Raw genomic sequence first — 26,933 nt, 5'->3', positions numbered from 1 at the left:
ATAAAGCCTGACTTTGTCAAATTAAATTTCAGCAACAAAATGTGGAGCTCGCTTTCTATAAGATTAAATTTATTATTTAGTTCCCAAAATATTTAATTAAAAGAAAATTAATAAACTGCAAAAGCGTACCAGCGTAAAAAAAAGGTGAGCGCGTAATTTTCATTAAAAGAACCGACTATACTTGAAAAGAATCTCCAAAAATTTCAGAACATTGATCTTCTTCGACTGCATCCTGTGTCCGTCGATTGTTACGGTATTTCACTGTCCCGGGATGACTGGCGTCGACCGGGCTGATGATTAGAACGAATACGCTCGTTAACGTCGCGGCCACGTAAAAGCGTTTGAATGTACACGAGTTGAAACGCACGATGTGTGTGTGTGTGAGAGAGAGAGGAGATATATGTGTAATATCTCGACGACGTATTTAAAAATATTCCGAGATTTATTGTTCCGTCTATCGGGGACGGAGGCCAGTTTTTTGCTCTTCCACGTCGCGTGATTTGTGGGCCATTACAGCTCTACGTCTCTAGCCCTCCATCGGGCTCGATCGCCTCCGACGAAAGCGAGGGAGCGGTCCGTATATTCGACCTGGTGCCGATCTCGGTCGATGGCCCGATGGCTCTTCCGGGTTATTCATTACGGGGTCGCGGGGTTAAAACCACCCCGAGACTTTTTATCGGCACCGAGGCGACGCGACGGCCTTCCTTCCTTCCCCCCTTCGGAATCCGGCGTAATCCGCAACGCCGGGATCTCCGATTTACTCCTTTGCAAGGTTTGGCGAAATTGCGGAGGCGGAGTCCCGATATCGGTTACGCTTCTTTTTCCCGCGACGACGCTGCTTGCCTGCTTGCTCAACGAAATCGAGTTATCTCGCTCGAGAAAACACCTTCCCGTAGATGCGTAAAGCAATCATCCAAGTTTCTCATTGAATGCACCATCGGTCCTTGGCGGAGATGAGTTACGAATCCCGTAATAAATAAGCACGAATGGAAAATTATGCGTTGAAAAAATAATGGTTTTACGATGGATACAAGTAAACTTAATAAATTGTAACAAATTTTATAATAAACCAACAATTTTAATTTTGCGTTAATTAATATTAAATGCATCGATATAATATTTTTGTAAAAAGATGTTTATAGAGTATTATTTTTATTTTTTTCATCACTGTTTAAAGATTTTAAAGACACGAAAGGTTTCAAGATTTAATCGTACGTGTCTGTGATTAAAAACTTTTTGAATCTATATTATTTCAAGAAATAAATTTCGTGCTGTAATAGATTCTAACCAATTTTTTTTCTTTTTTTTATTAAGTGAAGTAGAGTAATTGCGAACGCGAGACAATGCAAGATGTATAAAAACTTGCTGGCAATATATATTCGATAAAGCTGAATGTGTTCTGCGTTCCGTCGTGGGAGCGACCAACGTAATTCTTTTTATCGGTTACCTCAAAATTACGTACGGACCGAACTGTGATATCTTTTTTGTGGCAATCGATTCGAATTGGATAACGAGTCGTCGCCTGCGCGAAATCTGATTTGCTGCAACGTTAATACATTCGCCAGCCGTGTCGATTGGATATCGGAAACAATAACGCAATGCCGATGAACAACGGGGACGAGTTGCGACGAAACGTGAATAGAATGTTTATCGGCAACGCGAAAATTGATCGCGATAATTTGCGAACTGCGCATTTTTGCGGAATCGAAACTGATAATTTCGCTTAGCCTCGGATTCCGGTTCCGGGCGGATTCGCAAAAATGATTTTCACGGACAAAATAGAAATTCTATCTGCAGTCGGAATTCCAAGCTCCGTATGAACGTGTGTGAAACACTTAAAATCTTCATTAAATTAATCCCCACTGCCATTAATAACTAAGTTCTAATTTTGCAATAAATTATTAATGGGGAGTTAACTTAATGAGATTTAAAACGATCTTGTAATTGCGTAGTGAGTTTAAGCTGGCTTTTCAAGTACCAGCATAAATTGCTCGTTCTAAAACTTGCTATATAAGATGAAATAGATTTATTTATTCATTTATTATGATAAGGATAAACCACCACGTAAACAGAGAATATTCACTATGCCTTACAAAGTATATAATAATAGATGTAAAACGAATTTAACAAATTTAATTTTTGCATTTAAATTCTGATTGAATGTTTGCGAAAATTTAACTGAAATTTATTATTTACCCAATATTACTAAAATAACGCAATTTTTGACAAATGTAAATGTCATTACTTCCTTTAATTATCTCTCCATTAACAGCACATATAATTCACTAAATAATTAATTTCATTTTATACATGCGTCGATAAGATACTCATTATTTTAACCATCATTATTAGCATATTATCTTAACTGGTAATACCAGTTGCGATTATTGCATTCGATAATTATTTTTGACTATAGAATTTAAAATGATTTTAATCTAAACGTCCCACGTGATACATTTTTCCGCATCCCTGGCCTCGAAAATTGAAACGAAATTATCTGATATCAATCTGGCGTCTGAGTCTCTCTCTCTCTCTCTCTCTCTCTTTCTCTCTCTCATTGATGATTCGGGAACCGTGCGCTAGCCACTCGTCAGCTACGACAAATCCTCGAATGAAGCTGTCGAACCGGAATAAGGGCGCACTCTTCCAGCGGTCCGTATCGCGACCCGACGGAGATAATCGAAATACTTCCGGGATGACTTCGCGAAAGCGATCGGACGCTTCGATGCGGCGAACCGAAGTTTACTCTTCTTCTCTTCGTCGGGCTTACGAGAGTTTGGGAACTTCCGTATCCCGTATATATCGACTACCCTGGGTAGTATCCGATATACTCGACAACGGCGGCCAGTATTTTCAGCACCCGATCGAGCAGTCCTTCTTCCTTCTTCGTTTGCTCCCCCGGCTCTCGATATCCGACCGCCAAATCGTTCGGTCCATCTATCTCTGGCGACGAGAACGCCGTCGGAATTCCGAAATGACGGGGCGGGATGACAAGGCGGACGCGCGGCAAGACTCTTCCGGATCGTTGATCGGGAAATGCGTTTATACGGACGGTCGCACGGCCGATATTAACGCAAGTGATATCATAGCCATCGGGCACCGGCTTGCTCTTCGTGTCAAGTTCGCGGTTCGACGAGCCGTATCGGACAGCGAGACGGACCTGCTCATTAAACTGCATGCGGCTGCATGTGGCGCGATCGTTGTCGAAACGCTGCGAGAGATGAGCGCGCCTGTTATCGCAAATTCCTCCTACATTACCTTCCTTGGCCCCTTGCGGAAACTGGATTACATCAAGATAGGCCTCTAAATATATATAGCGCTAAAGCCGCATTTATTTTTCTGATCATACGTAATACCATATCTTTTTACAATGTTACGTTATATCGTATTAATCGTGTTTTTTTATTCACGTATTTTTTTTTGAAAAATTGGGAATATTATACTGTGGGTTTTAAATTACCATATGATTGCTATTAAATGTAATGGCGCACTGGGAATATTTCGATAATTTGATATCAAATCTTGTTCATTTTTTTTTAAATAAAGTTAACTAAAGTTTAAATATCTATTATCTTTTAACTGCTCTAATATATGCGTATCGATAGAAATTTTGGTTTTGTTTGTTTTATATCTTGCCAGTTTCTTGCTTTTTTGTAATCTCTCAGAGTACAGGCTATCTTCAAAATTCTGTTCTTTGCAAGCTCTTTGACCCATTTTGATTTAATTTATTCCATTTAATTCAGACAAGATAATACATAGTTGCGTAGGAATAATTTAGAATTTAATAATCTTATTATTTTCTATGAAATTTTGAACGAGTTATTGGAGACATTGATCTACATTGTGACAGCTTCCAAGATATCAATGTAATCGTTTTGTTAATCAAAGTTTAGCAATTCCATTAGTTTTATCTTTCTCAAGGTTTTCGCAAACATATTATGTATTCTATCTTGTATCATTTGTATTTACACGGATAAGTGAAAGTGCTGTGCGGCCTGCTAAAAGAATCCGGGAGACTACAAATATATATAAGACGATAAGTCTTTGCAAACTTCGAAGTTCGACATCTTTTCCTGCAGTTTTCGACGGAGGGAGGGAGGTTACTCTCCCGGCAATTGCAAACGGTTTTAAACTGCGAACCATGGATTTTATGGAGCCACCGTGCCGCTATTATTTGTGTAATCTCGTAAATCCGATGTTTTTATCTGCCGTCATGCCGACGGGGATCGTTGTCCGCTTTTTGCCCCGCGTCAACGTCGCCGCGTCGCGAAATTACCAACGAGTTTATAATGCAGCGATGGCGATGGATTTATTTAAGCCCCGGCGCAATTCGCTTGAGAATTGATAATCGAAAACATGCATTTAATATCAATATATTTACAGTGGCGAATAAAATTCTAATGGCGTTCCCGTCGCTTATGGAGCTGTATATTATTTGCAAAAAAAAAACATTGAGGTTTTGATAAATTTTGCAACGTCGCGTGCTGCATTATTTATCTGTATTGGACAAGGGTCATTTGTATTCATCTTGATAATCAGATATTCGTGCAACTTGACACATTAAATGTGATATACGCAAACAAGTTATATGGCATAATAATTACAACAATAGCAATAAAATGTTATTTATTAAAAATACTTAAAAATTGCAAAATAAATGAAATAAAATAAAAGTAGAAACAAAAAAAAAGTGTAATACATTTTATAATTAATGCAAATTTTTTGCGGTCAGACTATTGAAGTCGGGTATCGCCAGCTTCATTTAGCGTGCCTTGTGTTATTACGTTTTTATTATTACAAATGGATTTTTAAAACCAATCGAGGTTCGCGATTCGCGTTGGAAATATACATGTGATACATGTAATACATCAGAGATGAACATGTCAGTTAACAGTCTCTCTCTCCGCGATTGGTGCGGTTTCACGTTGACTTACGCAGTGCTGTTTCGCGCCGGGATGGTAATAGCGGTCGTTAATATTCGATCGGTGGTTATACCCGCGCATATCTGATGTTAATCGCGGCGCCATTAATGATGTGTTAATTGGTATGCACTGGCGGCAACAGCGGCGGCGGCGACGACGACGACGACGGCGACGGCGGCGACCGCCACCGTCTTCTCCTATTCTGCAGGGACCTCTTAAAGGGGGACGTAAAGCGGCTCCGTTTATCTTCCGTTCACGGCGTTTACGGTGCGCTCTCGCTGTAAATGCTGCGTCGCGTCATGTCCCGTCGTTGTATGCGCGCGTAATAATACGCGCCGTAGCGTCCCGGATGGCGTTTGCACGCTCGATAGACGCCAGACGAGGCTGCCTGATCTCTCGAGAAAACGGGAATCCGTTCGGAGAACCAGGATGCACCGGCGCGCATGGGAAACGAGTCTTTGAGAAGAAGGACGTTTCCTAGAGCAGGTATCGTCTTTCGGATGCGATACGTATTTTCCCTAAGTAATTTGCTCCGTGTGCTTGAACTAATAAGGAAAGAGAGAGAAGAGTAGTCAAGATCAATATATTTGTACTCTTTCTGAAATCTGATACAGCTCTGCAAATTAAATTCGTGTAGGGATTGTAGTTTTAACGCAATGAAAATTATAGGTGGTTTAAGTAGCAGCTCTTGTCTAACATTTCAAGCTTAATTTCTTCACAAAGATGATTCCATTGAATGTTATGCTTGTCACGCGAAAAGCGTAGTTCTGCTAAAGTCTGTTTGAAATTTTAGTTAGGTACAGGTCTGAAGATAATTTTGTTGGATCATCAAAATAGTTATGTAGGGCGGTCAAAGTTATTCTTGTGTTACTCTTCTCCTTTCCTCCGATACTGAAAATGCAGTTTTGTATTATTTAGATATAGATTTGAAAATAATTTTTGGGACTCAAAATAGGAATCAAAATGAAGGACAGCTTGAATGATTATTCAAGAATAATGAGCAATGCTGCAAAAAGTTTTGACATTTTAGCAAGCAAATTGAATCTTCTATTATGATGCTGAAAATTATTTTCAGATCGAGATCTAATTAAATTTTCAAACACTTTAGCAAATCGTTCCATGTCGAATTACACTTTTATAGAGTTAATTGAACATCCGGTATTGCTGCATGGAACATAATTTTAAATAATTTCAATCACACCTCTTATCGTTTGAAGCTATAGTTTCTTCACTTCAAGTTATGCGAGTCTACCAGATATATTTGTCGGACTTATGTCAGAGTTACGCTTGTATTAAGCTAACTAAATATTGGTACTAATATCCGGTATTGCCACATGAAAGATAAAACCCCCGCTGACTTCTATGTAGAAGTAATCCCCATTCACATATCTTCCGAGAACACACAGTTGCTCTAAATCCGTTCCTATATTATCCTCCTGTCAACGACTTACTCCTCTGTCGGGGTATATCGCCATACTCCGTAGAACTCAGTAGAACTTTATATGTACACGAGCCTATATATATCCATAGCATTTTACGCAAATTTGTTATTCTAATACCGCTGATGGTGCGTATAAAATGCGAATTTTATTGTTATTATTCTGCCTCTCTATTCTGCTGTTTACTCGTCCCTTTTACGACCCAATATTTTTCTCATTGTATATTTAACACTCGTTAATATCCAATGAAAACAGCACAGTATCATTAAGTAGATCATTCAATATTGAACGGTATTGCGGCTCACGTTACGATAAACATAACGCGAAATAAAATGTAATTTAACGTTATTCATAAATATAAATGAATTCCTTTTTTCTTAGAAGGAACAAAAGACTTGTACATTCCTCGGGGCAAAGTTATCGTATTGTAGATTCCGTATTTTTAAAAGAGAATCAATTTCAACGGAGAAACGATATCTTGCAAGTTACATAAACATTTCCTACGTTCAGGACTATTTTTTACTTCCCAAGAATTTTATTTCTGCTTGTTAGCACTTGCTTTCAAATAGCAAAGTCTCGTTTTGTATCTTTTGCCAAAACTTTCGAGCACAGTCTTTCGAAGGCACTTGCAAAGCGCCATGTCAAAAAACGAACGCGTTGGCCGTTTATGAATGCTCGCGGCACTGGAAAGGCTGATAAATCAAGATCAAAAGCGGGTACGCTGCCCGTGATAGAACGTAAAGCCCGACGGCGGTGATAAGCGCTAGTAAATTTACAGGATTTCGAGTTCAGCAAAACGCGTGAAGCGACGTTTAGCACGCGTATTTATTAAAATACGTGTTCCTGCGGCGCCGCGCCGGATCCCTTTCGGCCGTACTAAACGCGCGCGCGCGCGACGTAACATTATTATTTTTCAATTATAATGTTAACCAAAATGATCGACCGATCAAACCATGCTCACACTCTGTCATTTATTTTGTTTCAGGTACGACAAATTATTTCAGTAAGCTTTTGTCCGTCGCGATCACGCACGCACACGTGCGATCGTGATGATCGACAAAATCGGCAATCAGCGTGAAAATTTATGCTGCACGTGAGTACTTTTCCACTGTACAAGCTGTATAATAGCACGCGGTGAAGCATCACATTTTCGGGCGAAATTATGCGCCATATTTCTGTAGAATGTTATTTGCTGAATTGCAAAGCGCTCGGGATGCTAAGTACGCTTATTAAGTAATATGATCCGATGTCTCTTTATGGGCCTTTACATCGTTGGAATAGTAACCGGTATGATTTCTCTAAAAGCTTTTCACATATTGTTATTTAATCATGAATATTGCGATTTTATGCGTTCGAAGAATTCAGCGAATTATTTGTGAATTTTACGGAAAAAGAAGATAGCTATTTTATACAGAGTGCGCAGTTCAGAAATTATTGTTCATTCACGTTTAAAAATATGAAGATATCATGTTAAAATTGATGATATAATGTTTTATTTGCCACTACAACTCATACATATAATATTTTATTTTATTCTGTTTTACGTACGCATTTCTTATATTTTTATTATTAAAGTATGGTTGCTTTAAATTAGTTAAACGAACATTAAGAGCACATTGCATTTATTTCATATTCGCATTCGTAAAAATATTCAACTGCTGTAAATGTTTATTAATAAAACAAGGAAAAATTTTAATTTTTCTTCTTTTTTTCTTTATTTTCCAAGTACATTCAATTATGTCGACTTTTTTTTTTCTTTTCTCTCTGCTATCGACAATAGAACGCGGGGCGTTTCCGATGTTGAGTCCTTCGTTACGTGAGATAAAATTTAAAAATGGTAGAGACCTTTGATGTGCAATGTAACGTGACAAACTGTTTCGTCAGACTGTCATACACAGGAATCATCTGGCACATGATAATACGTGATGCATTGTCGTGCCCCGACACGTTATACATTTTAATGAGAACGGTCTCTGAGAAATCCACGACTACTCTCGCCAAAGCCGTCGTAAGTAAAGAAATGATTTCATTGAAAAGACGAATTACGAGTTTGCCCGTAACGAGGTCTTCTCGTCGTAAAATATAACGACGGAGACAACGATGGCGACGACGACGTTGCCGAAGTCCGTTCTTTCTCTTTTCCTCTTTCTCTCATCCTTTTTCTTCCCTCCTCTGCCTTCATCTTCCATTTTCCCACTTGCTTTCTTATTGTTTTTCTCTACATCTCGGCTAATTACTTCTACTGCTTGCCTGTAACTGCACGAAGTTAGCAATGGTCGGGAACCGTTCGGTAATAAGTACTTTTTAATCCCCCATTCCCCGCGCCGCGCCACGTTATTCTGCATAAATGTCGTCGCGAGATTGTACAATTTGCCTCTCGCTCCTTTCGCTTTTTTTCCGCTCCGCTTCAGTCCTCCCGCGATTTTCGAAGTTAATCGGTTAATTGCTCGCGGAGAAACTCGAAATGGCCTCGCTACAACGGCGAGGAGTGCCAGGAGTAGTACCTTGGTATGCGGAAGCGAAATAATCCTCTGATTTCCAAATTATCTCTGAACAGTGAGAAAATATTTCAGGATTTTTTAATTGGGTTTAGCAGCGTTATAAGGTACAGCCAGTTTAATCCTTTGATTTATCGCGCACAGCGTTACGCGGGGTCTTCGTAGATTTCCACAAGAAATACTTTCTTGAAAAAAATATCAGGATTTTCTTAATAGACGTACTGTTTTCTTAACAATTTAGTGAAGGAACTTGTAACGAATGGAAATAATTTAAAGAATGTTAGAGTACTTGATATAATATCATGGGAAGGTGAGAAGCGTCTCTCGAGGATTTTAAGAAGACATAATAATCTAAGAGTTAATTTTTCAAAATATACCTGTAAGTTTTATATATATATATTTTTTTTAATTAGAGAATTATTTTTTGGAACAGAGTACATTATTTTTTTCAAAGAAAAAAAATTTTTTTTTTGTTTTAAGAAAAATAATGTACTTTGTTACAAATGATAATTCTTTAATTTAAATATATTGAATCCGAAGTCGATTGAAGGTAATTCCCAATATAATTTGTTTCTTTTGCTAGTTTCAATCGATTTTTGTATCTCATTTTATTATCGAATTATAGTTTTATCATTGAATTACATTCCGCTAAATTCTCTATTTAATTATTATTTTGATGCAGGTTTCCGACATGTATTCCAGAACTAATGTCCAGAGAACTATCTATAAGCAGCACCGGCATGATCTAGTTTACCAAAGCCGCGTCCCAAACGAACTGGCCCTACAAGCGCAACTAGCGTGTACGATATCTTATTTACCGGATCGTTTGCTTGTTCACGAGCTTGTTACGACCTACCGGCGCGTGCGTTGCGTCGCTCTTCGATACTCTTCGTCCTTTAGCGAACGTATGCACGCCGAAACTTTCGGTTTACAGTCGCTCCGTCTCCGTCTGTTACGCTTATTCTCGTTATTTCATTCGTCGTAATGTCGATTGTTTGTTACTTCTTGAATGAGATGCGACCTCAATTTGTGACGTAACATACCGTTCCTGATCTCCCTCGTAAACGCCAAAGAAATTTTTCACTCGTGAATGATGCGAATAATCACATCTGCCACTCAATTTGTCACTGAGACGTGAATGAAAAAATATGATGCCTTGTAAGGTCAATAGAGCTTAATCCTTGATATAATTTATTCTGTCAGGACGATATCAATCATGTCATCTTTAATAAATTTTGTATTAGGATTGAAATGAAAAGAAGAAAATAAGTTACTTACCATATTTGAAAGATTGTGCGAGATAAACGTGAATAATTATATACATGAAAAGTTGATATCATGGAAATGGAAAGTCGATTTTTTTAACTGCGTGATGTATAATTTATGTGAACACATAGGTAAGTGAGAAAAGTGATTTTTTTTTTGAAATTGTAAAAATGAATAACGGAGACAAACGGGTTCTTTAATCAAGTGAAATTATTTTATATTTTTTTGTTACACTCATTTGTTACATCTAAGTTTACTGTATCCTAATGGTGTAAAATAATACGAAGCTGTAAGGTAAAAGTATAAAACAAACTATTTCTTATTATATAATGCCGACATTTTCTGAGCTAGTGCATAATCCGGGGCAATACAAATCCGGGACAAACGCGTATAATCCGGTGCTTCTAGTCACGTTACTCTGTAATGCCCCTTTTAAGCGTTCGTGTAATTGTTCGCAGAACTGCGGGCCGTAACAATTAAACGAGGTAAAATCTTTATGCGCGTGCCAGTATGTTACTAAAACAACAAATGTTATAATCTGACGAGATAATCTTTCAATATTTATTAAACATTTAGTAAATATGAAACTAAATATTGAAATAATTTCCATTTAGAAAGAGAGAGAATATTTTGAACAATTTCAATCTAATGAGAGTAAACATCACTCTGGTACCTCCCTTTAGAATTCTGCGCATCCCGGTGGCAAATATATTACGGCAAACATTGGGACGGAAGAAATAACAGAGAAAAATAGCATGCTCGCACAACTTTCCTGAGGCCGGGCTTAAATCGCGTTCATGGCAATCCCCGTTTCCTGGCCGTCCCTAAAGCTTTTGTCTGCCTTGGCGCGAAAACGTGCCTTACGCGCGGACAATGGTAGACAAGGTAGAGCAACAGCTCCTGGCAGCACGCGTCGTTCAGGGCGATTGTACGCGTGCCGGCCGTTGTTGAATGCGTGTGGCCGAGCGCGATTAATTCGCCAAGAATGAACGTTAGCGGAGAGCACGAGCGTACCGTGAAACGTACCGAGCGGATCTCGGGGGAGGAGGGTGGAAACCTCCAGACGGCCGGCCGTTCTTTTATTCGGGACGAAAAGAAGCTGTTCTTCTCTCTCGTCTTTGTGCGCGACGTCGAATCCCGGGCCTTCGATCGAGAGAACGTTTCCGTCACGAGATACTTGATCCCGTAATTCTCCCGTGGCTCGCGATAATTCACATAGCGATGATCCAGCCCCTTTCGCTCGAATCACGTCGGTCGAGACGTTGATCGCGATGCCGGAAATTAATTCCCAAGCGGACTTCATCGCGCCTGTATCGAGATTCAGGCTCCTAGGCTATTTTTCGCCCTGTCTTCTCTCGTTCCCTCTTCTCGCCTTTCGTCCAGAAATGAAACGCTTCATCTCACATTCCTGGAATAACTTTCGCCCCCGTGTCTTTTGTTCGAGTGGGTTATCGTGAACGTATCCGGCTACTTCAGTGTAATATTAACACGTCGAGAAAATGCCAATAGCACTGTGTCTTCCTTTCTAGAAATATCTCAGAGCTACTACGCGTTATTTAGAAAACGAATACGGAAGAATGCATGTTTGATCTGTGAAAAACCTGTCGATCTATGTGGATAGTGCTTTAAAATTTTTATTTCATTTATAAAATTCTCAATGAGAGAAAATCTATTTTGTTTAATGATCAATGTGTAGTTGATTTTACCTGAAAGTGATTACACAAATTATAAATTATATTTCTAATTTTTTATAGCTCGTTTTTTCTTCGTTTGTGCGAGCTATATATCGAGCTATAATTCGCGATTTAATGGCAGAGATATAACGCAAGATTGTCGATGATGGCATACAATTTCGAGTATGAAATGGATAAAGTTTGTTGAAAATAGACCGACACGTGGGAACGAGATTCGGAATGCGAATATAACTGCGAGATGACATTAATCTGAATCACGGGAAGAGAGAATGTTCTCTCTCTGTTTCAGACGGGAGGGGGAGAGAGAGGGGGGGGGGAAGCTCTTTTCGCGGATCGTAACTCTGGTGAAGAATTCGCGTTAAACCCGTGTCAGAGCTTGCAAAACTGACAGACGGGACGGGACGGACGCTCGTAAAACGCTCTTCACCACAAGACTCGCCACTGTTCCGTAAGATTCTTCGGCGTATACCTTCCACCAACGCGGGGGCAGGTACGCTTCTCACATCTTCCTACCCGCAACACACACCAAGAGTCCTCGCTACTACGGATATTAAACGCCGACTTAGGCAACATTACACTGTCGTATAATGCCAAGCATTTCTCCAGTAGCTGGAAAGACGGAGCGTGTGCTTCTGGAACAACACCGCATGACGTGTTCCGACATCTCATCGTATTTTCATCTTATTCCATACCCCTCGTTGCTTTTCCGTTGCGGTTTTGTTTCCGTATTGCAACGTTATTACTTTTATCATTAGTAATCTTTTGTAATATCCTATTTTAAATGATATTCGTCATACTTTGAATTTTTATTTTGTATCATTAAAATTTAAAGTGGGATATTAAATTAATATATACGTATGTAGAATATTGGGAGTACGCTGGTATGCTTTAGATTCAGCAAATATTATAATTTTTTAGGGAAAAATTTGATTGAAAGTGAGAATACCAGTGATGCATTTTTATCAAAAGTATGCTCTTGATTTGTAGCATTCCGTCGCAATTTTACCATTTTTTATTCACATTTTCAGACTTGAGTACAAAATGAATAAAGATGTGAGATAAAGAATCGCTTTGTTGCAATTTTATTTAAACATATTTTTCTGATTTTATTAATAATAGGTAAATGAATCTCTTCGGTTTGAAGTATACTTCTGATGGATGTTCACTGACAAGGGTTTCCACAATCACGAATTTTCTGTAAAAAATTATATTTGATAACTTTGTAGTATAAAATTAATTTCTAAAGTCCTGTGTATCCGAATAATTATTTTCATGACTGTAAATAATTTAAAGCGGAACATCATTATGCAGATACTGTGAAGATTACTGTGATGATTCAATAACGTGGCACTTTAGATTCAACGAAATTACGCTAGTTTCCTAGAAACTATGCTTGATTGTTGCACTACCCGAATTTGATCGCCGTTAACTAATGATTAAAACGCGAAACGTATTTTGCAGAAGTTTATAATAATTCGCGGACTTCGACACATGTTACAAGCGCTGCCGTTCGCTCGTTATCGATCTCCCTTGATTACCGTTTTCTCATCGGTTAATTTAGTTAGCAACTTCCTCGCGAGATAATTCCAAATGAACCTTTCCCAAATGAACTTCTTCTCAATCGGATTTTGTAATTAACTTATCCGCTTTTCTTTACCTTCGGCCTATCTCTTTAGCCATTTTCTACTTTTTCTATCCGGATTTAAAAGTGGTCGTCGCCAGAGGTTTCCTTGCTATCTCAAGAGCTTGTTAACTTACCAGTAGTCATAATTCTGTTGAATCTCCCGGGCTTATTAGATTACTATAATGCGTATTTCTAATATAATTTTGACTGATATGATTGCTGTAAAATTAACCATGCTAAAATTTGTATAATCGATAAAGCTGTAACCAAGTATTATTTCATCATTGTGATAGTAAGGTAATCTTGACAGAGATATTTTCTACTCGTAAAATCCATAATTACTGTCAGCAATTTTCCGATAGATGTCTATCGTGATGACAATGTGATAACAAGATGAGAAAGATATTTTCTATTCGTAAAATCTATAATCACTCCCAAATAATTTTCCAATCATTAATCTGTGAAAACCATAATTGTTAAGAATTTGAATTTTAACAACGACCAAAAAATATCCTAACATTTTTGTATAAAATTATTGCTCAATTAAAAGTAACATTGCAATATTGATCAATGCCTCAATGTGGCTTTGATTTTGCATAAAATTAGTTTATGCTATTTATTTAAAAATTTTTATCTCAGATCTTAAAGTTCCCAGATTCTTAAAATAGAATTTCCAATGTTCCCGCATATATAAATATCATCTATACGCGTACAATAATCCAAATAATAATTAACGAACGTTTGTTCTGATTCAACTTGGGAGATTACTATAATTTTCATAATGTACGCTTCGCGAAACTTCGCCAATTATACTTTCGGCTTCAGTGTCTTAAAGCAGAGATAGTCTCGGACTCATTCCGGATACAACGTCGTAATTAACAGCAGCGGTCGTGGCATCGCGCGCGCAACCCCCAACAATTTTGCATCCCCGGCTGAGTAATCGCTAATTGCGAATTCGGGCATAATCCCGCGATTATCCCGCGATAGCGTTGTACCGAGCTTTAATTGATAATCTGCACGTCGGCGCGGAAAACGCGGAAAACTTTAATGTAGGCCGCGCGAACTGGCGCGCATACGCTAACTTTATTATCTGAATTATTAGAGGTGCTTTTATCGTCTCGTAAATCCGGCGATAACGAGTTCATTTAACTCGATTTCACGGCAAGCTTCTTCTTCTTCTCCTCCTCGCCTCGCGCGCTCTTCGAAATTCCAATCGAGCTTCTATCCCGCGACATTCGATCTCGGTTCAGCGTCACCACACTGTCCTCAGGCTTCTGATCATCTCATCATACTTTGGAGAATATCGGAAACCAGGCCAGCCGTCGGCTACCCAAAGTATCGACGCTTTTATTAATTTAGGCACACTTTCGACGTGTGGTTTTATGGCGAATATCGATAAGGGTAATTAAGAATTTTTGATAAGAGTTCTTGAGCGATCATAAATATTAAATAAAAGGATATCGCTTTTATGACGACGGCAGCCTGGTAGGCAACCTGCCTATGTACATATATTATGCGCACTTGAAATAATCGGGAGATAATATTGCATCGGCTTGTTGTTACTGTTAATTTACGTAACGCTTCTTCATATATAATTAAAATTCTGATAAACATCTTGCTTACACAACGCGGAATATATCCGTCTATCATGGCGTCGTCGGCGTCGCCGTTTCCGCTAGAATAACGACGCAATTATCGTCGGCGAGTAGTTCACGCGGACATTTAACGCGGAAACGAGGAGTCGCACGCCATTGAGTCGAGAAACTGGCACGTGCCTCCCGCCGGCGCGTATAATGAGCTGGCGGCCAATTATGCGCTTGATCATCCGGCGCCGCTCTTATGCATCGGGCGTCGTACCCTCTCGGCGTCGTTGATCGCAGTTGTCGCGTGTTTACGCCGTCCGTCACATTAAACGAATAAAGACTGTATTAGAAAAACGGAGTGCAAAAAGTCCCAAGCGTCACAATTACTCGTACAAAGCGGCTCACTATAGCCAGAACAGCGTAATCATTTATTGTCCAGTATAATAGAATTTTTTTTCTCTTGATGCGGTGCATCTAGATCACTACATTGTTATTATTCGCAAAGTCGTAGGACAATTGTTCACCGTGTTTAACGTCTCTACCGCTACACCGGAATCACCACACCAATCTTTCTATTCAAGAATCCATAGATCGATCTGCATCTATGAAAATTAGCATTTTTTTTCTTTTTGATTAATTAAGACAATTGAATGCGATTGCTATTATTACTTGCCATTATGTAGTATGCTTTCTAGCAAAATTATTCAATACCAATAATGTGAGCTTTCAACATGCAATTATATTTATCTTTTATGGCAAACTAATTTCATTCACCGTTAATCTTTTAATTTTTTGTCCAGTTTTTGTGACAAATTTGCATAATAAAAATTCGTATTATTTCTCTTTGATTAATTAAGATTAATTCAGTGCGATCGCTATTATTATTTGTTATTTTCTAGTATGACTCTCTAGTAAAGCTCTAACTTCTAGCATCAATATCGTTAACTTTCAACAATTATATTCACCGTGTTTCTATGACAAGCTAGTTTCAAAAGCGTCAACAATGTTGATCCGCAACATTGTTACTCGTAGAATTTCGGCAATAAATTAGTTCAAAACAGAAGAAATTAGTTTCAGTTAAGGTAAATGTCCCAGTAACGATGCAAAGTTGAGATTGTTAAATTTTTATCAGAATTCATAAAATGATCAAGTTATTTCTTAAAGATTAATTTTTATAATAATTAAAATAATCTATCTTACAAATATCTTAAAATATTTAAAGATTACGAGATTAAACTTTAATGTTACAAAAAAAAATATTTAAGATTGATAATTATAAGAAGTTTCCGCATAAAAATGTCTGCATCTAGATAGAGATGTTTGATCACTGGGATATTTACTTATCTTTTCCGAAAGTTATCTTCGTTTGCAGTAGAGACATATTCTCTATTGTCTCGCACATAGCGAAGGATTAAAACGCAGCGATCGATGAGTAGCACGAGAGTCGCTGGAGGGCGAGGAGGGCGCACCATGGGATGAAATCGGGTTTCCACGAGTATGCCCAGAGAGGGGTCCGGCTCAGCAATCGTCGTTCCGTTGCTGTCAAATAAACGTCTCGCGCACACACGACCGCGAACCGACCGACCCTCGTACCTTCGTTAGCCGACTTTCCCGGTGCTATGGTTCACGATTATGTCCAGAGTTTCCCAATTGGGTCGCGGAGGCGTTCTACGAGTATTAACGTCGCGAGTTCTCGCTACATACAGAGTGTTCCCAAATTTGTACAATGAGATTCTTTGCTTAACGCGCATCGCAAATAATAACACGTTGTTTCTCGGCTTTTAATTGAATTTTTAGCAGTGCATTTTTTACAGTAAATTTGCAAGATAACCACGTAGTATAACTTAAATTAGTTTCTGCAGTTTAGGAAAATTATTTGTCAATTAATTGTCAAAAGGAATAATTAATTTTTATTATAACGTAATAAAAAAAGTTTAATTGCATTTGCGCCTTTATAGTGGCAGTAATTTAATGTTTAATTTACTAGATGCATTCTCCAAACTGCAACGTTAATTAATTTGGGATTAAAACTTTGTTCAAAATAAAATTGACTCGAGATTAACCAAGGGACGAGGTAGGTTTTGCTGTGCAATAATTCCAAATGATATTCGTGCTACGTAAAACTGTCTCGGAAACCACTAGTGCTCTGGCATTTTTATCAAGACAAAGCCGTCCAGAGATTAGTTGAGGAATCTCCGGTGTCCGTAGGACATTTATTTAGATCTAAGACCACCGTGTATATAACGGTAGATGGGTCTTCTCGAGCAGTGGACTCGCAAAATGGATCGCGGCCATTCCCGCGGTCGCCCCATCGGCGAGCATTTTGCCTCCGGTCAGCGATTTCATTCCGGTGCGTCCCTCGTGTCTTCCTACTGGTGCGCGTCGTAAATTAAGTATTCCCGACGAAAATGCATACACGGCCACTATATTCGAATGGTATCGTCCGCCACGTTCCTCGGGGCCGGGGATACTCCGAACTTCATGATTATGACAAGGAGCTGCATGTCGCGGTCCAATCGCAAGTTCGTACAATCGGACGTGATCCGGGTCACGATAATGAATAACCACATGGTGCATCTCGAAGAGATGTGTATGTAACTGATATTAAACGATTTAATTTCGAAACGTATTATATTAAATGAATTTCGTGACGAAAATTTAAAAATACAATAGATGCAAATTGATGAGAGAGAATGCGTATCGATCGCCTGAATCGTATCTTATCGATATTTTATATTTCTATTTGTAATATAAGCAACATTTAATCACAAAAATATAAAATAAAGAGAAGTGACTAATACAAACAAAATTTTAACAGTCTTATTTCGCTATCTTGTTTTGCGCGTGCTAACACTTTACTTAACTAATGTTAATTTTTGATCAATTTATTTAGCTGATAATATCGTGCCAATTTTATACTAAATTTTTATATTTTCATGGAAAAGTTTATTGTAAAATATTTTACGTCTATTTTACACGTAAATTTGCAATTATAAAGGCTAAATTGATATTTCAATAAAATCGATTGAGTTTCTCAAATCGAACCACAAATTTTATTGTAGTACGTAATATTAATGTAAGATAGTAATAAAATTAATATTTGACGCGAAGAAAAGTATGTGAATTACAAAAATTAATTCAAGCCAAGTTTTATTTTGATATCGTTATTATTTATTTGTTGTTAAATATTTGATGTTTTTTTGATAAATTATTAATAAAATAAGTATTAGCCCAATGATCCTTTTTTATATTTTTGATTATTTTAATTCATAAATTTGATATATTTTGAAAGGCGACACAATTTAGGAAACTTACAGGTAATCGATTGTCTAAACCTTTTGCAACACACTGCGAAAAAACTTGCAATTAATTTGTTTTTGTTAACCGTTGTAATGGTAGGTAATCTGAAACCTTAATCTATAATTTCCAATGTACATTTACGTACAAAACTACTAAATGGGAAATATAATAAAAACAAATAATTCAAGTGGTACGCATTTGGCAACACTCCCTTGTACGAATATACAAGTTTTTGTTGTACGAATGTACAAGTTTGGTTAATATTCGTAACCATGTAGCACAGTCTGCGATTTTGTCGCACATAAAGTCGCAATTTCGACTCGTAATCTCTCGAGTAAAATGTTGCGAGTAGCATAACGCCAAACTGCTTATGACAAGATTCGAAATTTGGCTCTGCAAACGCTGGCCACGAAGTTCGATTTCCAGGCTCAATTCTAGCGTAATGTGTACCCAGCTTGAGAGACGTCCGATTGGAGGATTTATCTAATTAGTTCGAAGAGAGCCGCCTTTGAGCGGGTGTTTAACGGCGACGGAAGCAAAGCGGATCGCAAAGTGCGCTTCGACTGACCGCGCGCTGGTTACGCAATGCTATATTGAACGTAAAAGCCGCGTGCGATCTTCGTCGGCCTCGTTAAAGCGCTTTGTGAGTCGGGCACGCCGAGGCCTTGGTAACGCTAATCAGAGGTAATTATCGATGCCGAAGGCAAAATCGACGAAGGTACAAAATCTCGCGTGCGTCTGGTACGTGCGCGCGCTTAATTAAAATATAATCGACTGCTTCAGCCGGATCGTCACGTTTTGTGCTTCGTCATGCCATCGGAAAAAAGGTGATTTACTTACTGTGTGTTTGCCAGGATTAAGTCTCGTATCTTTGCCGTACATTTAGCTCAATGTCGCTACGTCTGATCATTATTTTACGTAACATCGAACGCGAGCTTCACTTTATGCAAATAAGCTTGAAATGTATTATACGCAGTGAAACGACTATAAAAAAAACCTTCTAAGATAAAATTGTGCAGAACATTCGATACACTGAAAAAAAGAGTTCGGTAATACCAAATATTGATTGAAATAATGCTAATTAAATATTTGATTAATAATTGAAAATAATTTTACTTTTCTAAATATTTAGTAAGTATAACCAAATTTGATAATGCTAAATATTTAGAAAAGTAAAAATTACTCTTGGTTATCTGTATTAATCAAATATTTAATGATTCCACTCAACATTTGATAACCAAATTCTTTTCAGTTTGCGCGTTATTTTAATTTTTTACGGTATTATTTTTACGATAAGATTCAAGTTGAAGTTCTGTGAGTTCGAGAAATTAAATTAGCGCGTAATATTATGTTTTATGACGGAATAGTTTAGACGATCTCGCGTCCATCGAATTCGAACGAAGGAAAAGAATTTCTTTGCAAAACGATACGGAGATAGATCGTAGTCGTTCGCTTACTCGGCGACCCCACGACACGTATCCCGCCTCTCTTTCCGGACGTTATCCAGAACTATAGCGAAGACCTATACCTTTCGTCCACGTACGGCATGCATTGCTATGTACAGGATGCCGCAAAATCGACAGTCACAAATCGTGAAGCGAAGATAGCGATCGTTTTATTGAGACATCAAATAATTTCTGTGGCGCAAGAGAGAGAGAGAGCTGCAATTAAAAAGTTTCAGCCAATTAGTCTCGGATGACGTAAATAGAATGGAGTAAAAGTAATATCACAAAATTTTTTAATTCCAAGCTCGATAAGCTGCCTAATGTTAAAAGTAATTAAAGAGCTACGATTGAACGCATAAATATCTATCTAAATAGACAAAATGCTCATTCTTCGATGAGCAATGAATAGATTTTTGCGAATCAGTTGTCAGTAATAAAATCTCATTTTTCAGTGAGATTCCATGCAATTGACTTTTAATAGACCTTTAATCGAATTTTAATAACGAAAGTATTCAATGATGGAAATTCAATAGAGTGGCGACAGGCCGTAGCCTGCCACTAAATCGTGAAAGGATTCACTTTGGATTTAATTCGAGGGAACCTCGGCTGAAATATGTCCAGCGTTGGGACATCCTGTACACGTCGACCTCAAGACTTCCGGTTTTATCGCACTTCATCCCGTTATCGGACGACCGCATTTATTCGCGGCTATACGCGCACCAGATTCCTCTCGCTCTTTTCTCCGTCGTTCTCTCCTCCCTCTTTCTTTTCTCGCTCTTCAAAGTCGAATCACCCTCCATACACCCACCATCTCTCTGCCCGCCGCGAGACGTGCATTACCGTAACGTATCCGTAACGGCCGTTAAGAATGTGAACTCGCCATACCGCCGCCATTGTCCCGTGGACGCGAAATGTTCCTTTGGCAGGAATACCGATCGTAGATTTCGGGCGTGAGGACGATGTTGCTACTCACGCTCATCGTCCTCATGGGGTGAGAGTTGATATGGCTCGAGGTCTATGAGCTCGTATTTCGTCAATCTTGCTCTTATCCTTTCAGGTCTTTTCACGATATGGCTGCCGGGATGCTGTTGAGATGTTACGAAGGTTCTTATTTTTCGGTACTTATTTTTTAATGTTTAATACTTGACGGTTATTTCTGCTTTACATTAATATTTTTATGAAATTCTAAAGTGATTGAAACTGCAATTTTTGTGAAAATACAAATTTTAATATTTTTGTAAAAGTAATAAAGTATGTCTCTTGTATATCGCTTTTTATCAACACACATGAGAGAATGCTTGTGAGAGAAAAAAGTTGAAACATTTAGAAGCGAATGTTATACTTGTGATACTTTTTTCGATATTTATTAGTTATAAAAAATTGGACTGTGATAACGAAATTTAAATTTTTGTGAAACGTTTTATTTTATTAATTGATTTTTTGCTAGAAATAAAACATTATTTCGTCGTATTTAAGTAAGGATTTATTTCGGTGAAATAAATAATATATTCTACAAATAAACTTTTAATTATCTTTTTCTTTCACAAACAGTGGAAACTGAAAGAGGAAACTGAAAATAATTTATAAAAAATCTTTTAATATTGCATAATTTATTTTACATAAATTAATATATTATTGAGTAATACGAAACGGTTGCATCAATAAAGATGTTGAAGTTAATATAGAATTCGTGCACAAAAGCTTAATTAAAATCGCCGATTTATATTAAGATTTATATTAATGCAAGTCTTCATTTCTTTCAAAGAAATGCAAATGAAGCTAGTGAGAAATGTATTAGGAATCGAAATCTTATTAAATAATAAATAGAATAAATAAAGCTGAATAAAAAAATAACTACCTAACTAAATAAAATTTTTTATAAATTAATGACCATTGTGAATAATTTTACCAAGGGAGAAACGACAACTCATTTAAAATAAATGAACTGCAAATCAATACTATCAATATACCATTCACAGTATAAAGCAAATAATGCATCTTCCTTTTAACTGTCAAATGAATTTTTGATAAATCATTAGAAATTGAAGGAAACACCTTTTTCTCCCTACTCTTTCCGCGAGACGTCAAGGAAATAATGCAATACCCTCGTGACTTCGGAAAAATATTCCGGGTGCGAACTCGACGGGACGGGCTCGAGCTGTTATTTTTGCAGGCCGAAAGCTCTGCCAAACGAGACGGGTTCGATTTAATCCTCGTGAATCCCGACGCTTCCGCGCGCTCCCGCGCGCACGAGCCCTCGCCGACATTAATCCCTGGTTAATTTAAAGATCCGAAATCCGGCGTCAAAGTTTGAGCAAGTTAAAAGTCGTTAGGATTTTAGGCGAGTTTAACTGCGAGCGAAGTTACTGCTCTCCGGGGGGAGAGGGGTGAACGAACAGATCGAATCTCATTACGGTCGAATTCTCCCAGGCGTCTCACGATCCCTTCTTTTCGTCTCTCTTTGACCTCCGTCATTCCGTTCTTTCCCTTGCCTCCTCCCCTCCCCCTTTCTTCCCCCTTTCGAATTTATTTCCTTAAACCGTCGCGTTTGAAATATTCTTCCACTATCTCCACTTATTTATGCGTATATTTAAAGCCTACCTCTTCTTGATCAACTTTGCTCTTCGTCGAACTATTTTAAATGCGAATGCTACGTAATTTGTATTTGTAATTGTATCATCACCCTACGTTCGAGTCGCGCACCACGTTCGTGTGTCGCTGCGACATCTCTGCTGCGACTCGATAATAGTGAGCGCTATTTCGAGATCGCTCACAATTTCGTTCATTTAAATTCTCTTTTCCGCCACCTTTTTTTTTCACCAGCGTACACGAAAGCAAAGTTTCAAATATAACGGGTGTAAAGCTTTGCTTCTCCCCCTCCCTCTCCTCTCTTCAAGCTACTTGGAGGTGCGATGTTTTAGTCGCCGGCAGAAAAAGCGGTGTGAGTTACATTTTTCTCCTTAAAAAAAAAAACCAAGTTGCATCGAATGCCGTTGTAGCTGTCGGTGAGACGACGATAGATTGCTCTTAGAGCACTTGTGCCCGGAATATCCAACGATTATCCCTTTTTCTTTTCCTTCACTCTCTTTCTCTCTCTTTTTTCCCTTTGTCCCCGCTCGCTAAACGTCATTCGTTCGCGTCACATTCGGACATTTCGGATTCCCCGTCGTTCTCATCCGGCGCTGTCCTTCGACGCCGAGATCGACGCCGTCGCTTGTCGATCGTTCAGCGTGCCGCCGTCACTGAACGACGAACTCCAATTCGATATATACTTCAATTATCGCGACGCGCTCAACGTCGATCGCTCAGACTTCGGCGCGTTTCTTTCCGCGCCTCGGCATCTCGTTTCCGCCCTTCATCAGCTCTCTGCCGGCTCGGCTCCCTCTCTCTCCTTTTTCTCTTTGCCTCTCCGTTCCTTTCTATCCTTCTCGTCCTCGTCTTTCTCCGTTTCGTCGCGCCGCCGTCGTCGGATTATCACGCGAAAGCCGGAATTTCATTTCGCTCTAATTGAACGTAGCGCACGGCGCTGCGCCGAGCGGACGCGAGCACCGACGTTTCCGTCGTTAGACGTACGACGAATCTCCCATGATTCATCGAGGGTAAGCGGATACTCGGAACGCGGGGGTAGTTTCCAACGGCGTGGAGACGAGACGATAAAGATTGGGGAAGGGGGAACGGTCGCGTTGTTCGTTCGCCGTAAATCGCATCGCTCGCTCGCTAAGTACGTAAGTACTTTTGTACCGTGCCCGCGTGCTGTACGTACAACGCGTCGCGCGCTGTAACAACAACGCGGCTAATTCCTTAAGTAGGTGTACGAGGTAACGAGGCTCTTGCGACGACGACGACGACGTCGACGCGGGCGGGCGGGAAATTCTGTTATGGCTCTTCCTATACAGCCCCGGCTGGCTCTTTCCTCTTCTCATCCTCTTGATCTCGTCCCTTTGAAGATGCGCCGCGCGCGACCCTTTTCCGCGATTGCGTCGCGCGTTTCTCGAGCAATTACCCACCTTCGTTTACGTCCGAATGCTGCGAACCCCGACCAGGAAACGCGAACGCGAACACGAGCGGTACTCTAATTCCGCGTAAATGCGCCGCGATATTATACGCCGCATACACGTCGAGTCACGTTCCCGATGGAGTGCATCGCGCGCGGCAACACAAAGACGGTGCGCCGTGTACTTCGGGGGTTGGGGGCCGCGGGCATAATGGGACCGAGTTAAAAGCTGCCACGTTGGCACATATTCAGGTCGGGCTGCGGCGTTATAATGGAACCGAAATCAATGGCAATGACAAGGCAAATCTGATTGAGTAGATCACACATTGTCAGAGTAAATGAACCGATAATTAAGCTGGAATATATTATCAGGTGTTTTTATCATTTTAACAAGATCTTGCTATCGAACGGTTCCACATATTGTCCTTTCCCTCGTGTATATGTTCAAACGTTGCGTTTCTGAAAAGAACTCTACGCGTTAATAATGAAGAATAAAATAAATTGTATTAGAATAATATGTAGAAAGTATATAAGTAAAATTAGCAATATCGTATATTTTTGAGTGATATAATTGCATTATTGCACACATATAGAATTAAATATATTTTTAATGAGAGATTTTTTACTGATACATCTGCTTTAATTTGCTCGATAACAAAATAGAATTTATTACTTTAGGTTGCAAAGTCAAGAAGGAACTTGACTTAGTTTACAAAATTTACTTAGCTACACACATCCCATGGTATCCTCCCATACCTTAACTTTGCGACTAGATAATCCATTAAGGTATCAATCCATTAAGGTAATTGTTCTAGTAACCGGATATGTAATAATGCAAAGCCAAGATTACTGTATTTTTATAAAGACTCATGATACGAGATGATCTAAATATGTAACTAAAATATGAAATGTAAAATATTATTATTAATACACAAAAATATGAAAAAATTTTGAACTATTCCAAAAATAATATAAAACTTGTAAAAGTTCATTTGCTGAATGAACTAGTATCCGGGCAATCTACATATATAAGAAGCTTATGATATATTGTTTATAAAATAAATATAAAAAATATCTTAACAAACACGTAACGTTTCTTAAAAAATTTTAACAAATTAATTTTTCAACATTAATTTTTGTAATATTTAAAATAGCTTTATCTTATAAATCTCTCTCTCTTTCTCTCTCTTTAAATATATTTAAAGATTACAATTCAATTTTAATATTATAAAACATTATTTAAGATTTATAACAATGTTTCCGTCTAAGTGTCCAGATAAGGATGTTCGGTCACTGGCTTACATTTATCTTACTAATTCTGTTTCCATTTCTACAATTCTGCCTTATTCCATTAGCTTATCTAATATAGCCTTTGACATATATACTTCTATTACTTTGATTTAGTAGACGTACAACGAAATTTTAAGAATTAAAACAGAGTTATTTCTTTTGTAGTTTTTGTCACACTGCTAAGTTTGTTTTTTTTTTTTTTACATTACCAATTTAATCTTTACTCTCGGGTTTTTATTTTTTCACTTTCCTCGATTTTTTTTGTGTGAGTTCACGTCCGATAAGTAAGTACAAAAATTCCAGCTAGTACGCTCGCTTTCAACTATCGACATTTTTTTTTCCAGCCATCAATCTCACATCCTTCGTCAATCTCACGATGATGGATTGGACGACGCGTCGCGGCCGATTGTATTTATTGTGTCGAATGCGAAACTCGATCAGTGGCATATCAATATACTTTAATTATCGCCATGTTCCTACGGCGCTCGCGCGCGTGCCCTTGCGTTTATGACTCGTCTTCGGTGCACGTCTGCCTGGCTTGCGATACCGATCCTCCACCCGGAAGCACAATTTCATTTCGCGCTTTAATTGAACGTCATGTATCGCTCCGTTGCTGCGCGGTATCGGCGAGCCCCACGGCCTGTTGTGCGTGTTCGGCGTTTCGGTTACGCACAGGGTGCAATGTATACGCGACTGTGTTTCAACTATGCTGACGCGTGTGCGTGCGCATCGACTCATTCACATCTCAGGTGTTCCCTATCTTCGGATCCCGTGCAGCTTGCATGATTGCACATCACGCGTTACATTTCTTCGTAAGCGGATTGCGTCGCCTCGAGGCGAGCCCCGTCGCTCGCGACTCGGCAATTTCTCTATTATTAATTTTGACAGGTCTCTTAATTACTCGAGTGTCGCTTGGAACGTACGTAGATACGCACGCGCGTGTTACCTGTGCACACATCGCATCGCGCTCCGCGCGAGTATGAGGATAGAAAGAACCAGTTTTGCAGAAATGTTATATGTGTCGAGGTCACCGTACAGAGACGCTGGGCTGTCAGCGTACCGTTACATAGCGCTCGTTACACATCGCTGAACTAAATATTTTACGTCGCCGCTGTGTCGCAAAAATGCATATAGGTCTCCCCTTTTTTTGCTGCTTTGTGATAAAGCTGCTTTAATTAAATACAGGTCATTATCATTATCATCATTTATTGATAAGCACTTTGTAACTCTGGGTAACAGTCTAGTTCCGTTTATGTACAATGCCGTCAATGTATAATGCGTCCGCTGAGCGTTACAAATAATTAATCCTCGTCAGATTGAAATACGCATGCAGTGATGGACACAATCGTGACAATTCTGCCGTGACTCTTGTCACTCCGAGGAAGCCAGGTTTAAAATAACTATTTGCACGCTGCATTGTTCGTTACCCGACTCATCGCAAGCGTTTTAAATTCTTTAATCGAGAGTTAAACTGATTTCTATAATATTGATAAGTCCTCGAAAAAACAGGAGCGATTGTGATCGCGCTTTTACGAAAATCGTAAATTGATTCACCGTCGGGCTATATATTTTTGAGCTCGTAGCGACAAGATAGCTGCTCGCAATTAATTGCCAAACCTGCGGCCATATTGCGCGTACTTCTGGCTCATCAAATGCGATGTAATTATACGTACTGACGTATCGCGTCGTATCGGTGCAAACTGTCTGTGTATGTGCGCGAATAGGTACGCACCCAATGGCACCTGTTTCAGGTGTAATACAAGATAATCCACTCTAGCAGGACTAACTGCCGATCGGCCCTTCGGTAACGCGCTGTCCAACCGCTCGATCATCGCAATTATATCGTTTGTGATGTTATCGCGGATACAAATTAGAACC

General features: G+C 38.9%; 1 protein-coding gene across 4 annotated transcripts in view; it reads left to right on the top strand.

Annotated features, from left to right (window-relative positions):
• LOC105207617 (furin-like protease 2) overlaps window positions 1–26,933 on the top strand; it is a 363,347-nt gene that overhangs the window by 288,255 nt on the left and 48,159 nt on the right. The window contains exon 1 of one of the 4 annotated variants that reach the window (XM_039457508.1): window positions 7,431–7,454. The exons of the other annotated variants lie outside the window; for them this stretch is intronic. Coding sequence (XP_039313442.1) covers window positions 7,446–7,454 — 9 coding nt within the window. The 5' untranslated portion in view covers window positions 7,431–7,445. Of the gene's footprint in view, window positions 1–7,430; window positions 7,455–26,933 lie in introns of those variants that run through there. 4 annotated transcript variants of the gene reach the window in all.

This window comes from Solenopsis invicta, chromosome 14, assembly GCF_016802725.1.
Source record: "Solenopsis invicta isolate M01_SB chromosome 14, UNIL_Sinv_3.0, whole genome shotgun sequence".
Classification (NCBI taxonomy): domain Eukaryota; kingdom Metazoa; phylum Arthropoda; class Insecta; order Hymenoptera; family Formicidae; genus Solenopsis; species Solenopsis invicta.
The sequence above is the reverse complement of the archived record's forward strand: the minus strand, read 5'-3'. Positions and strand labels throughout refer to the sequence as shown.